Raw genomic sequence first — 15,801 nt, forward strand, 5'->3', positions numbered from 1 at the left:
AAGAAATTAACAGCAGCTTATTGGTGCTTAGTTTTTAGCTTCTTTGCAAAATACTAATTTCTTTCGATTGCCAAAAAGATGTGCTATTTATTTCTGATACAGTGTATAATTTTCATTGTGTAAGTTATGCAAATACCCCATTTGGTGTACACAATCCCAATACTCATGCATATCAGTATATGTGACTATTTTTGACTTAAAATTCATTTGTTTGCTCATTCTTATCTGTTTAAGCCTGTAAAGTTACTTCCAGTTATGTATATCAGAAGTATTCTAATCTTTGTTCTGTAAGAAAATGACATGACCTAAAGACTGAAGGAGTAATACATGAATGTGCATTGTATGCATATCATATATTCAGTGTAATTATGTGTATTCATTTGATTTTCTCTATTCCTTTGAATCTGATGGTAGAAGGAAATTTGGGTGAAAGTGATCATAAAATGATAGATTTCATTATTCTAAGGAAAGGAAGGAGTGAAAGCAGCAGAATAAGGACAATGGACTGCAAAAAAGTAGATTTTAACAACTCAAAGAACTAGTAGGTAAGGTCCCATGAGAAGAAAATCTAAGGGAAAAGGGAGTTCAGGAGAACTGATGGTTTCTGAAAGAGAAAATATTAAAGGCACAACTGCAAACTACCCCAATGCAAAGCAAAGACAGGAAGACTAATAAGAGGCCAATAGGATTCCATAAGGAGCTCTTTAATGACCTGAAAATCAAAGAAGAATTATACAGAAAGTGGAAACATGGACAGATTGCTAAGGATGAATACAAAATAATAGCACAAACATGTAAGGACAAAATCAAAAGAGTGAAGGCAGAAAATGAGTTACACCTAGCAAGGGATATTAAAGGCAATAAGAAAAGGTTTTATCAATACATTAGGCCCAAGAGAAAGATGAAAGAAAGTGTAGGTCCTCTACTTAGTGGGGAAAGGGAGCTAAGAACAGATGACATCAAGAAAGCTGAGATGTTTAATGCCTATTTTACCTCAGTCTTCACTAGAAAGATTAATTGTGACCAGATGCTTAACAGAATTAATATTAAAAACAGAGGAGAAGGAGCACAAGCGAGAATAGGGGAAGAACAGGTTAAAGCCAACATGAATTTGTCAAGTACAAGTCATGCCAAACCAACCTAATTTCCTTCTTGGACAGAGTTGCTGGTCTAGTGGGGAAGCAGTAGATGTGATATATCTTGATTTTTAGCAAGGCTTATGACACAGTCCCATATGATATTTTCATAAGAAAACTAGAGAAATGTGGTCTTGATTAAATTACTGTTAGGTGGGTTCATAACTGGTTGAAAGTTTGTACTCAGAGTAATTATCAGTGTGCTACTGTCAAACTAGTGGGATCATGCAGAGATCTTTCCTGGGTGCGGTAATATTCAACATTTTCATTTATGATTTGGATAATGGGAGTGGAGAGTTTGCTTATAAAAGTTGCATATGACACCAAGATGAGTGGAGTTGCAAGCACTTTGAAGAACTGGGTTAGAATTCAAAATGATCTTGAAAAATTGGAGAATTGGTCTGAAATCAAGAAGATGAAATTCAGTAAAGAGAAGTGCAAAGTACTGTGCTTAGGAAAAAGGTCAAATGCACAAATACAAAATTATGAATGACTGGTTAGACAATAGTATTGTGGGAAAGAATGTGGGAATTATAGTGGATCACAATTTAAATAAGAGTCAACAATGAGATGCAATTACAAAAAAGACTATCATTCTGGGGCATATAACAGGAATGTCGTGTGTAAGACATGTCAGGTAATTGTCTTGCTCTACTTGGCACCAGTGACACCTCAGCTGGAATATTGTGTCCAGTTTTGGGTGCCACATTGTAAGAAAGATGTGGACAAATTGGAGAGAGTCCAGAGGAGAGCAATACAAATAATAAAAGTTTTAGAAAACCTGACCTATAAGAAAAGGTTAATTGACCCCCCCCCCCCAAAAGAGGGAGGAGTTATGTGATAAATCTTGAAATATGTTAAGGACTGTTATAAAGAGAATGGTAATCGATTGTTCTCCATGTCCACTGAAGGTAGGACAAGTAGTAATGGGCTTAATCTGCAGCAAGGGAGATGTAGGTTAGATATTAGGAAAAACTTTCAAACTATAAGGATAGTTAAGAACTGTAACAGGCTTCCAAGGGAGATTGTGGAATTTGTCATTTAAGGTTATTAAGAACAGGTTATACCAGGGGTTGGCAACCTTTCAGAAGTGCTGTGCCGAGTCTTCATTTATTCACTCTGATATAAGGTTCACATGCCAGTAACACATTTTAATGTTCTTAGAAGGGCTCTTTCTATAAGTCTGTAATATATAACTAAAATATTGTTGTATGTAAAGTAAATAAGGTTTTTTAAATGTTTAAGAAGCTTCATGTAAAATTAATAAAATGCAGAGCCCCCCAGAGCAGTGGCCAGGACCCAGGCAGTTTGTGTGCCACTGAAAATCAGGTCGCATGCTGCCTTCAGCACCCGTGCCATAGGTTGCCTACCCTGGGTTATACAAACACTGGTCGGATGGTCTAGGTATACTTGGTCCTGCCATGCCTTGTCTAGCCACCATGTCCAGCATGGGTGGCTACACAGGATGATTTTTTGAGGTTCCTTCCAGCCCTATATTTTTATGATTCCATAAAAGCAATGGACCCCAGATCCTTAATTGGTATGAACTGGCTTACCTCTTTTGAAGTTGTGGAGCTATACTGCTTTACACCTGCTGAAGATCTGGCCCAATGTTTTTAATTTGATCTCTCTTGTGCTTTCTTTGATTCTACATGTAAGGGATCAACATGCAAATTGCGCAAACCAGGAGAAGAGTCCAGAGGCCTAAAGCATTCATTGAAACAAATGGCAATAGATCATTTCTCATTAAAAAAAAATTAATCTGTCATTCTTTAAGTAGGAAGTATTCTGTATCTTAAGGAGGAAGTGTGAAAGCTGAGAATCATGGACAAGGCAGGGCTTAAGTAAGGCAGGGGCATGATCAAACATTGTACCTAAGGCAACTAAACTTCTTTAAGACCACCACCTTCCTTAAATTGCACTTTGCCCTGGGGAACTGGGGGATCCCTTCAGGTGCATGGGTAACAGAACCATTCCTTAGCATGGAATTTAGAGACTGTTGCCTAATTTACTGTTGTAAACCGCTCAGTGTAATATTTATATACCTTCACTTATCATCTAATCCAAATTTTGCAGATACAAGTGGAATAGTTTGTGTTTTCATGTTATGTTGTTTTTTGCAGGAGTCAGAGAATAATAAGTTATGTTCCCTATATTCCTTCCGGAATACCTCTACCTCACCACACAAGCCCGACGAAGGAGGTCGCGATCGCAGTGAGCTAATGACCAGTGTTAATTTTGGAACTCCAGAACGCCGCAAAGGAAGCCTTGCTGATGTGGTGGACACACTGAAACAGAAGAAACTAGAGGAAATGACCAGGACTGAACAGGAAGGTATGTGTGGGCTGAGACTGTTGTAATATATTTTTTCCTGCAGGTTCTATACCTTAAAGAATGTGTGGGGTATCAAGAGCCAGAGAAGTGCATAATTGGCAATAACTGGGAAAAAGTTATTCACAGTTACCATGGCAATGGCAGTTTGTGATCCATTAGGCATGTTAGACAAATATCTCTGTTTTCTAAAACTTTCTGAATTTTTGGTGGTGCCTATGAGTCAAAGCAAAGATTTAAGCTTAGATGATGCCTCAGCTTATTAAAAAAAATTATGATGAATTGCTATCTGGTCTCATCATGTTCATGGATCTATTTCAGTAATTTTTTTCCTTTTAAGTGAAAATATTTGTTTTGAACAATAGAAGTGCAGAAAAACATTAGTTATTTAATTTTATCTCAGTAATTGTCATCTTTCTTCACTTTATTCATAACAAGTTTTGCAGCCAGGAAAGTAGGCAATTGTTCTAAGGCTAAGGAGGAGTTAGCTCTGACCTGTATATCTAGATCTGTGGCTGAAGAAATGGATTTTATAAAACATATGTGCATATGTGAGAAGGAAATACAAAAATAGGGATAAATCATGAGGCAATGAATCACCTTGTATTCAGTTCTTAATCAGCATAAACCTCTGTGATTTAAATGAGAGTTTTGCCTGAATAAGGACTAAATAGAACTGGGGAAGTGAGTTCATCCTTCTAGATCTGCACATGGATGGATTCTACACAGAGATCTTCATGTTTCATGTGTAGTGAGGCCTCTGTGCACCATCTGCCCAGTCCCTGAGCCCATGGGGAGACCTGCACAGCATCTGTGTTAAAGAAGAGATGGTTGGGTTGTATGTCAGAGTGAGGGCGGGTTAGAGCAGCGGGTGCCCATAACCTAATACCCCTTCACCTAGACTCCAGTGGAGAATCCACAGTTCTATGTCTTTAGGCTTTTCCTATTCTGCCTCCGTGCCATGGAATTCCTGCTTAGGGAGTGTTCTGGCAAAACAACAACAAACTTTCAGGAAGTCAGAGGATCCTAAAGTAGACACGGTTATGGTTCTGCGGTGGGACAAGTCCTGCCCCCTGCAATGAAAAATCTGTGAAAAAACATGCGAGAGCAGGACGCTTTCAGAGTCTTCCATCTCCCCCATCAATCAGTGGGTATTTCAGGATTAAGGGGGCTGTAACATTCTGGAGTTGAGGATTTGGCTCACAGGCTTTTAAGGGTATATGGTGAGATCTTCAGGCTCTGTGTAGCAAAGTAGAAATCCATTACAACTGAAACAACCTATTTAAATATGGGGAAAATATGCAGGGAGGTAGATATGTGAAGGTTTTTACATTTCTTGGCATAGTTTTTAAATGACAGGCACATAGTTAACTATGTTCTATAGGTGTCCTTTCCTACGCTGGAGAAGCATCTCCAAAGAATGTCCCAGATTTTTGAGAACCATCTGTCTGTTTTCAGCTGTAAAGATCATTCTTTTAAAAATTATCTCTTAAGTTTGATGGCTAGACTAGGAAACTATTTTAAATTTTACTTTGGCAAAATCTTTTTTTTTTACAGTCAGTTAACAGTTGTTCTGCACTCCATGCTAATCAAAGGCTTCTTGGCTCAGACTTGCTGCTGGAGTTTGAAGTTGTTGTTGATCATAGTGACACCACTGCTAAAACTTTTCCAAAAGTACATTGTGTGGAGTGTAAAACCAAATGTACATCAAATAGTTTACAGTTAATATTTTAATGTGATGGGTTAAACACTTTAACTTCTCTTCCTACTAATTCTGATGTCTTTTCTATCCTCACTCTTTGTTAGTATATACTAGCATTGATTTAATCTAGAGAGGTACTTTATACAAAAAAAGACCACTTTTTACCGAATGTAAGAGTTCTCTATTCTCCATATTCCCATGAGGAAGAGTTTTTACATGATTTATAAAATCTTGCTTTCTGAGGAACAGCTAATGCTGGAGCACTGTTCATTTTAATGCCTCTTTACTTTGGCACAAAAGTGGCTGACCGCATCTTCATGTTAAATTATTATTTTTGCCCCGCTACTTTTGCAGAGAAAGGTCACTTGATTATTGCAAGAAATAATTGTTGGGCATCAATTTGCACTGTGATTTAATCAGTGACTATGGAAAATTAATTTGCAGCAAATCTTTGCAGTTGTGCAATGTGTTTCATGCTCCAAAATCTCAGATATTGTTAATTTTTATATTGAGTGGAAATAGATTGTAATTGTTGTGGTAGATTTGGGTATTTGTGCATGTGAAATAGCAAAATGCTGAACGTACCTGCTTCAGTGTTTACCTGAAAAACATGGGTAATGCAAAATGGCAATCCACAACTTTTCACGTTTGTTTGATCTGAATAAAATGAACATTTAAAAACTGGTTTCGATTACATGTTTTAAATATTGCAATTGACTATGTATGGGCAGACCCTGTGTTTGCATTGTATCAGAGGGGTAGCCGTGTTAGTCTGGATCTGTAAAAGCAGCAAAGAATCCTGTGGCACCTTATAGACTAATACGTTTTGGAGCAAGCTCATGCTCCAAAAGGTCTGTTAGTCTATAAGGTGCCACAGGATTCTTTGCTGTGTTTGCATTGAATCAATTGCAGGAAAGAGACATAGGTTAATAAACACATTTTGTCCTGTAGCAGACCCTTTCTTTTAAATGACCTAATAATCGCCTAAGTATAGCTGGGCCAAAGAGGTTTGTCTTTCAGCAAATAACCATCAAAATAGGCTTGTTTAGAGTAAGTTGATAGTTCTTCTGAAGATGATACACAGCCAGGGCTGCTGAAGAGTCCTATGCATGGGTCAGACTGAGCCCTGATACAGTCATGACCTAGTATAACAGTGTTCCTAGTCCAGAACATTCAAAAGCCGCTGTCTATTAATGAGAGTCATCATAATACAATAATTCAGTTAATTTAATGGAGAGGAAGCATTAACTCCTACTGCATACTACTAAGTTAATTCTGTGGGTCTTTCCTTCTGTGTTTCTCAAAGGACTTTACAAACAAATTAAATCTCTTATCACTCCAATGAGGTAGGTAAATAGTCTTTTATTACGGTTTTACATGGAGGAAAGTTAGTCATAGGAAGGTTATAGACCCTTGTTCTACTCCCATTAAATCAACAGACCAATTGGATTAGACCCTAGATGGCTATTGCCAGGTCATGCAGTGAGTCGGTAGCAGAGCTGGAAATAAATCCAGAGCTCTTTATTCTCAGTCCCTTGCTGTGACCAGTAATGCCCCCCATGTTTCCTTTAACTTCACAAAATTTCTGGTCTACCAGAGGAATATGGGCTAGGATTAGCGTGAGCCTCCAATGCAAAATGCTTCATAGTTGGTTGTGTGCTTTCAAATATAAAATGTCAGCCATCCCTGTATATGGTGCTTCTGGGCCGCACGACAACTGGTAATTGTGAGAAAATGAATATGAGTTTAAAGACTTTATCATGTCTAAATAAATATATTTAATCAGAGTCCTTTGGCTTCTGAAAATAAGTTGTCTAATCAGAATTTCATTTGAGCAGCTGCAACCAAGGAGGTCAACAGACATTGCCTAAGAGAATATGGCCCAGCTGGTTAAATTTGGTTGTTGTCGTGATTTAAATGGTCAAGTGCTGCTTGTAATCCAGGACCGTCTGTCTGCAAAGGAAAGAGTGAATGCTTCAGCATAATGTACAGCTGTTTTAATCTTTCTTTAATAATAGTGCTTCAGCCAATATCATGCCTTGTGTATCACACTACAAACATAAGCACCTCATGCAGGACTAAACATATCTTAGGTCAGTTTCTTGAGTTACATATAATTTGGAAAAAGACCATCACCTGCAAAACTCAAATAATAATGAGTTCCCAACCCAGTCCTTGTACAGATTGTACATTAAAACAGCCTGTGACTTAATTTGTAATGATTTGGAGAGAAAATAGATGTGGTAGGATTTAAATATAAAAATAATAAAATTCTATTCAGTGTTTACAAGTCACTTAGCTGAGTACATAAAGACTTGCTGAAATGTATTCTCGTGCGGTATAAGAGGTCAGAAATGAAACCAGATGTCTAATTTAACTGAGCCATACCAAACATTAAGAGTTTTGGATAATTTCAATATATTAGCTTATTTACATTTTCTATACAAGGAAATGCACAGTGTTTTGAGGAGGGCCTTTCATTGATATTAAAAAAAAAAAGAGTATCTTCCAGTGAAGAAGAAACATTATTTCTTTTTAGTGTTCAAATGAAGAGTGTACATGTTTGGCACCTGTTCAAATGTCTGTTTTCCCCCTTACCCTCTGCATGCTCTACCCTTCCAATAAGAGAAGTCACTTCCAAAACATTGCTTATTACTGCGCTTATATGATATATTTCCATTGTCTGGTCTGCCTACTTCTAGGCAAAGGTTCCAACCAGACATTATGTTGTACCTCCTCCTAAGCCTCTAAAAGTAATAATTAAGAACACATCTTGTCTGTAGGTTGAAGGGCAGATTTTCCTTCAGAGTTGATACCAGTACAACTCCATAGGTATGGAATGCTAGTGTGGCCAGTCAGCTGGCACTCCTGAGCTGGAAACTGGACCTGTAATTTCTGCTAAGTGCTAAGCCCTCATTACTCAGGGCTTTGAGTCCTACTTCACTTTTGACCTTGATTCTCTGATGTATACAGTATCATTTTTCAGCAAAGCTCAGTTCAAAATTCTAGCACAAGTTTTTTATAAACTGCTTCCCATTCTTGTTTCATCATTGAAGACCAGAGTTGGACATTATAAAATCAGAGATTTTTAATTACCATTCAGCGTAGAATTAGATGCCTCTATATAAATAACAGTATTACTATATCCATCTCTACTATCTGTCATGTATACAGGTGCTCTCTCTCTCTCCCTAAATATATATGTAACATGGAGCTGACCATGTGTACATGTCTAAATGTATATTAAATATATATTAAACACGTGTTCGTAGATAATATACTATATGTATGATAGAGTTTATAAATTATTGAAGTACTGTATATGTAGATATTCAGTGTTTTGTCAACTGTTTTTTGACCCTTCATTTGCTGGTGAAAATTCTAGAGTTAATACTAAAATAACTAAGAACAATACAAAACAAAAAAAGTCTTCCATAATAGGACTAAAGATGTATATAGAACAAAGTACATGGAAATATGCGCAATTCACATTGATTTCATTGGAAGTTACCCAAAGATGTTTGATGATACAGTGTGATCTATAATGTGCTATTGCCTTTACATTTCAATTATAGGTTTATTAACATCTGTATATATACTGCTCACAAAATCTGTATATCACACCGTACCAAACCATACCATATTGAATGAAAGAAATGTTTCAGTTCTACATTCTTTGTTTAGCCTCCCAGAGGCATGAAAGGATTGATCCCAACAGTATGTCTATAAGTAGCCCTTTCAGTTTGGTTTCAAGCAACAGGGCCTCCATCACTTCTCTTGGGAGATGTTCCCATAGCCTTAGAGATCTCACTTTTAGAATGATTTGTCCCTTATATTTAGTTGAAATGCTCTTTTTGTTTAGTTTTCTCTGCATGATTCCTAGTTATATTGCCTTGGATCACCCTGATAAATTTCCCTCCCTAATTATTTTTTACAGTCTACAACTACTTGTAGACAACAATCATTTTTCTCCCTTCTGGTGAGTGAGTAGAATTCTTTTTTTCCTCAGTTAATATTACACTCTTATCCCAGTGTAGTGTTAGAGGACATAGTGCTCAAGGAGATTTTATCTTTTGGATGAGACAAAGAATTGAGTTTTTAGCTACTTGTAGGCATTGAATATGTCCTTGAACTTTTCTAAAGAGTAATGGCTGGATTTAATTCCAATTGGACAGTTATGTCTCTGCCACGTTCCCACCTCCAATGTTTCCACTGAATAAGGCCTCATTCTTATCTGTTCTAAAATATTTGGCATTTATTAAATAGATATGCACTATATATTCTTCATGGGTTCTGGATGGTTACAGATACATTTTATATTTGAACAATTTTTTTCATAGTTTTACTATAGTTTGAAGTTAGGATTATTCAAAGTGATATGAATTTAATTGTTTTGTGGTAGCTCCTGGAAGCCCCAGCCAATGCTTGGGGTGGGTGGGGGGGGTGGGTGAATTGTGCTAGGTACAGTTCACAGATACTGAACGATGGTCTTTCCCCAAAGAGTTTACAATCTAATAGTCCTTTTTCCCCCTCTGAAAAACCGTTACCAGATTTGCTATATATCAGTCATATACTACCTGCCCCATTCTCCATGAATTTTCACAAATACTTGCTGGTAACAGAGTGAGGGCTTGATCCTGTGTCCATGAAAGTCAGTGGTAAAGTTCCCATTGTCTTAAATGGTGCAGGATCATCCCCACAAATTTTGTGAGCAGATTCCTGTCAATTCACAGATGGTCATGTATTCGGTCAACATTTGTACATAGTCTCTTACCTGCCTTTTGTCAACTGCTGTATTGTCATGTTTTTTCTGTATTTACTAACGGTTTTTTCTTTCAAAAGGAATAAAGCACTTCAGTACCTCAGTCTTTATGCAATCATGGCTGATTTATTCTTTCTTCTGTTGAATGAGCCTCTTCTCTTTCTAGCATTCATTTTTTGCCCAGTGTGTTAGATTTGTGGAAGCCTTTCTTATTCCTCTTTTTATTATTATTATTATTTTTTATTTTTTCTGGTAGTGCCTATGGACCAATAAAAACAAGACCTTGTTGTGCTAGGCACTGTACAAACAGAGTAATAGACCGTCTCTGTGCCAAAAAGTTCACTGTTTAAATAGACATGATAGACAAAGGGTAGGGCAAAGGCATGGAGGACACTTTCCCCCTTTCATTCTGTATTCTTGCATAGCTTGCCTCTTTGCTACATGCCTAATTGACACTTTCTAGTCCTCTGTGTTTTCCTCGCATCTGTCCATTCCCCTTTGAGGTTCTTTTTTACCCTCAGATCTTTGTGTGGTCTCTCACAGTCACATTAGTCACTCATTTTCACTGCTTTTTCTTCCTTTATGAAGAAATTGTAGCTTGTTGTTCTGTATCTTAATGATAGTAGTTATGGGGGGCTCCAGCCTTGTTTCATACTTGTGTATTTTAAACAGTATTAGCCATACATTTAAAGAAAGGGACATTATGTTCTATGAAACTATTTCTTAGTAGGCTGAATTCCAGTAATTGAGGGACACTAGCAGAAAGCACCCAGTTATCTCAGTTGGTTCCTCATTAGAAGTAGATCTAGAATGGCTTCTGTGCTTTTTGAATCAGGAATTAATTTTCTGTTTAAATTAGGAATCTCTTTGATGAACTCTGTTTATAACCCACTCAGTGTCTGGGTACTTAATTTTCTCCCTGACTAAACTCTTGTGGTTTCAAACTCCCTCCATCGCTGGTCAGAAGATTTTTTTCTTGTCCATTTGTAGGCCCGGGAGTGTGTAAAAGATTAGTGCCGTTTTGACTTTTCTTAATTTCTTATGTACTCAAAGTATTTCAGAGCTACTCACTTCATGATTAAAATATATCTCACTGGCTTTGTCAGTATTTCCAGCATATAATGTCAGATGATAAATAAGTAGAGGAGTTGGAGAGCTATCTGTTTATCCTAGGATTTGGTATTGATGTTCATCATGGTAATGCCTGATCACATGAGACTACTCGGTCTCCCCCCACATGTCATTGGGCTCCATACAAACTACAATACCTGGTGATTTCTTATAATTCTTCAGGGTCTCTCTTGAGCTGACTGCCAGCAGAAAACATCCTGTCTTGTTTTTTTGGTTCACAAATCTGGTACAGCATATATGGGGTAGTACAGGCTTCTCCACAGTGCCCTGAAATACTATGAAGAGGGGAGACAATACAAATATGGAAATGGATTAATAGATAGTGTTGCCAATGTACCTCACACCTTCCCTGTAGGGACCATCCCTGGGGTGAAAAAGTACTTTGTCTTCCATGCCCAGTCACCTTTTAGCCTCTGTCCTTAGACTACTAACAAGGGTACCAATTATTCCAGATAGTTAAGACCAAAGCAGATTGTGAAGAACTTAAAAAAGATCTCACAAAACTAAGTGATTGGGCAACAAAATGGCAAATGAATTTTAATGTGGATAAATGTAAAGTAATGCACATTGGAAAAATAACCCCAACTATACATACAATATGATGGGGGATAATTTAGCTACAACGAGTCAGGAAAAAGATCTTGGCGTCCTCGTGGATAGTTCTCTGAAGATGTCCATGCAGTGTGCAGAGGCAGTCAAAAAAGCAAACAGGATGTTAGGAATCATTAAAAAGGGGATAGAGAATAAGACTGAGAATATCTTATTGCCCTTATATAAATCCATGGTACGTCCACATCTTGAATACTGTGTACAGATGTGGTCTCTTCACCTCAAAAAAGATATTCTAGCACTAGAAAAGGTTCGGAAAAGGGCAACTAAAATGATTAGGGTTTTGGAGAGGGTCCCATACGAGGAAAGATTAAAGAGGCTAGGACTCTTTAGCTTGGAAAAGAAGAGACTAAGGGGGGATATGATAGAGGTATATAAAATCATGAGTGATGTTGAGAAAGTGGATAAGGAAAAGTTATTTACTTATTCCCATAATACAAGAACTAGGGGTCACCAAATGAAATTAATAGGCAACAGGTTTAAAACAAATAAAAAGGAAGTTCTTCTTCACGCAGCGCACAGTTAACTTGTATATCTCCTTGCCTGAGGAGGTTGTGAAGGCTTGGACTATAACAATGTTTAAAAGAGAACTGGATAAATTCATGGTGGCTAAGTCCATACATGGCTATTAGTCAGGATGGGTAAGGAATGGTGTCCTTAGCCTCTGTTTGTCAGAGGGTGGAGATGGATGGCAGGAGAGAGATCACTTGATCATTGGCTGTTAGGTTCACTCCCTCCGGGGCACCTGGCATTGGCCACTGTCGGTAGACAGATACTGGGCTAGATGGATTTTGGTCTGATCCGGTACAGCCGTTCTTATGTTCTTATGTCAATTGTGGTGGTGGTTTTTGTGATATGGGTACTGCTGGGAGCTGCAATGACACCACCAGGTCATTTCCACTGCCTATTTTGATGATGCTTCGGTGTCCCAGTTCAGAATGCCCACTTGTTGGAACTTACTCTGTTTAAACTGCTTCAAGACGTTTTTATCTGTTTTCTGATCTGAATTGTGCTGATCGGGTCATTTCTTCTAACTAAGATAGTTTTTGGATTTGGACTTTTTAAGGGAAACACCTCAAATTTATTTGCATCCTCTACCCGTTATGATTAATTACCTTTTTATTAGGACTTACAACATTGCCATCTTTCTTCAGTTATAGACTGCCTTGCAGACAGGAATGGATTAAACTGAACTGAACCTGGATCCTCTAAATGTCACCACCTCCTGGGCTCATCCAACCAGCTCCTCCCCAGTGATTCTTCCTCTCTTAGCCTCCTAGAATCTTCTTCTCCATCCCTGTGCCTCTAGTTTCTGCATTCTATCTTTGCCTGCAATCTCATTAAACCTCTTTCCCCCAGGCCCCACCAATAAAAAGAGAGAATTTTACATTTTTGACTATATGATAAAATGTCTCAGCTTTTCTGTCAAATGCTATTTCATCTATTTATTGCAGTACACTCACCTACATTTCTGATGCTTTTTAGGAATCATGTATTCTGTGACCTACCTACCTATGCAATATTTGTATCAACGACCTATTAGTTACATTATAAGCATCATGAGAGCAAATAAGAAAATGCAAGGAGCTGTCTAAACAGCCAGCTCTTCCCTTATGAGAATCAGAAAAGCAAATTCAGTGTAAATGGATACAAATGAAAGAAAATCAGGCTCCATGGCTAAGAACATTATTGAGTTAACAGCTATAAAAATATGCAAAGCTGCTTCAGTTGTGTGGACTCGGCAGCAGATAACTAAATTCAAACTTCATTGCAGTTTCTAATGTACTGTAAAGCTAACAATATTATGATCAGAAAATGTTTTTAGATAGGAACTGAAGTACATGCTGTAGTCGGGTTTTGATTTAGCAAATTAATATTATGGGCCAAATTGAAACCCGTCTTTTTGACAATTTTCAGCTTTAATATAAAAATCTCTAAAGAAAATATTTATGTTCTTTTGATGGCGTCAGCACCATGTACGCCAACCTTTTTGCAAGCGAATTTTCAAGTTCTTTAGGTGAACAACCTCAGGTTTCTTTGGTGACAAACTTTAGTTTTAGTTAGTCCTATTTGCTCTGCTGTTCCTGCTGTTTTGTAACAGGGTCTAAAAGTGCTTTACGTGCTCGTGACTGTGGTAATGAATGAAAATATCTTTCCAGCACTGAGAGTATTGCATTAGACTGAATAGTCACCTTACTTGTAAAAGCACTATTAGAGAGGGACAGCTGTAAGTAAGGATAACGATTTGTGTCCACTGCTTATTTACTGAAAATTGTAAATTTATTATTTATTGAGAGCTCTCTAGACAGTGCTTGTCAGAATAAAAATGTCAGCTCTGAGCAAAATGTTATAATACATAATAAAAATGCTAGGTGCGCACTTTAGAGACACAACTAATTAGATCCGCTTTTCTTAAAGAAACAACAGTAAAAATGCTCAATGTTGTGTACATTTAAAATGCTGATATATTCCTTATTTTCCTATACAGTATTTGATTCGGCTACCTTATCATTACTTAAAAATAATTCTGACAACTTTATAATGTTGCTACGTGAAATAAAGAGGCATTTGCTGCCTGGCTGAAGGAGGCAGTTACACAATCAGGCTGCCCAGCTCAGCTTGTGGGGGAGCATCTGCTCTCACCTCGATGGTTTAGTCTGAAAATACAAGATGCCACTTCCTCCATGAGCGATGTTGGCTGGCAGGCTTGTGGAAAACTGCCTCCAGTGTAAGCAACGTAAAATTATTAAGATTAATTCTCAGCTGTGCTAATTAACCCCAAACAGATTTTACGTTAAGGAAACCATATCTATTCAACATCAATTTTACATTTGTTTACTATTAAAAGCCATTAAGCACTGGATAAAATCAGTTAATTCTTCTTATGTATTTTTATTTAAAAGATATTTTTAATGCTAGTTAAATATTTTTTTGGAGATTATTTCTCCTCCTGAGGCTTACAACATGAAGGATGTCAGGTTAAAAATATGTACTGTCATAGAGTGTCTTCTTATGGGTGAGAGGAAATGTGGTTTTGAATTTCTCTCTGTAACAAGGAACAATTTAGTTCAGAATAATGAAATTCAGATCACAGCTTGTTAACAGTATTCTTCCTTTTCAGGGTATATCAACCAAATTCAGCCCTGCAATAAGGCAGCCTAACTCCATTTACTTTAACAAAGTTATGTCCATATATACTTGGTTTCGTTTTGTCCATCTGGTGATCTTGCAGCTCTTCACACTGCATGCTGGGCCTGATCCAGTTCTACTGAAGCCAATTGGAGCCTTGTTAGTGACTTCAGCAGGAACAGGATCAAACCCTACATGAGCTCCTCTAATATCTGTAATTCAAGTTCTGTCCCAACCTCTGTCTTCTCACATCCCAGTGTATATTATATTACTAGTGAACACAAAGTAGGAATCAGAAAAAATATAATCTAATTTTCTGGGCTAAATTTTTCTGTGCTACCTATATGTGTTCTGATGAATCCTTTTAATTTTTGTATCCAGTTAGACAGCTTCCTTCCTTATGTGCTCATTGGCATACTGAACTTCAAGACATAACCAAAATGAAATGAGTTAATAGACATGCATGTCAGAATCCTCCCCTTTTCTTTAATAACATAGCAGAGCAGTCGCGGAGCAGTAGTTAAGAGAGATTCATGAAAAGGAGAGCATAATAGCTGTGGTTGATGCAGTAGTGTAGGCAAATATTGCGTAAACTCCCCAGACAGTTCTGCTAACATACCTCGGTCCTGACCAACAACAGCCATGCTATTCCCGTCTTGGGCTGCTCTTTTGCACAGACAGCCAATCATGCAAAGCCATGCCAAAATGTCCTGTTCTGCAGAATAACGTTCTGGAACTTATTAAATAACTGTTGTCTTTTATTAATCAGAGTGTATTTTTAGTTTTATTTGGTAAAGTACCAAGAAGTTTCTGGGCATGGTGCCCTATATATAAACAATTATTTGCTTTCTTCTACTTTGTTGTTGTATTTCTTATTAATGCTTTGGAGTGAAAAGAATAAGGCAGCTTTTACATAACTATTTGCTGTACTTTGAAATGCAGTTATAATGTATTGTTATCAGATTAAATTCTTTGATCACCTGCTGTTTTCACGTGATTCT

General features: G+C 37.4%; 1 protein-coding gene across 24 annotated transcripts in view; it reads left to right on the plus strand.

Moving 5' to 3' along the window:
• Window positions 1–15,801, plus strand: part of SOX6 (SRY-box transcription factor 6) — a 458,734-nt gene that overhangs the window by 194,590 nt on the left and 248,343 nt on the right. For all 24 annotated transcript variants that reach the window (XM_050954523.1, XM_050954527.1, XM_050954538.1 and 21 more), the window contains one exon: window positions 3,260–3,470. In XM_050954523.1, coding sequence (XP_050810480.1) covers window positions 3,260–3,470 — 211 coding nt within the window. The remainder of the gene's footprint in view (window positions 1–3,259; window positions 3,471–15,801) is intronic.

This window comes from Gopherus flavomarginatus, chromosome 5 (assembly GCF_025201925.1).
Source record: "Gopherus flavomarginatus isolate rGopFla2 chromosome 5, rGopFla2.mat.asm, whole genome shotgun sequence".
NCBI classification, from domain to species: domain Eukaryota; kingdom Metazoa; phylum Chordata; order Testudines; family Testudinidae; genus Gopherus; species Gopherus flavomarginatus.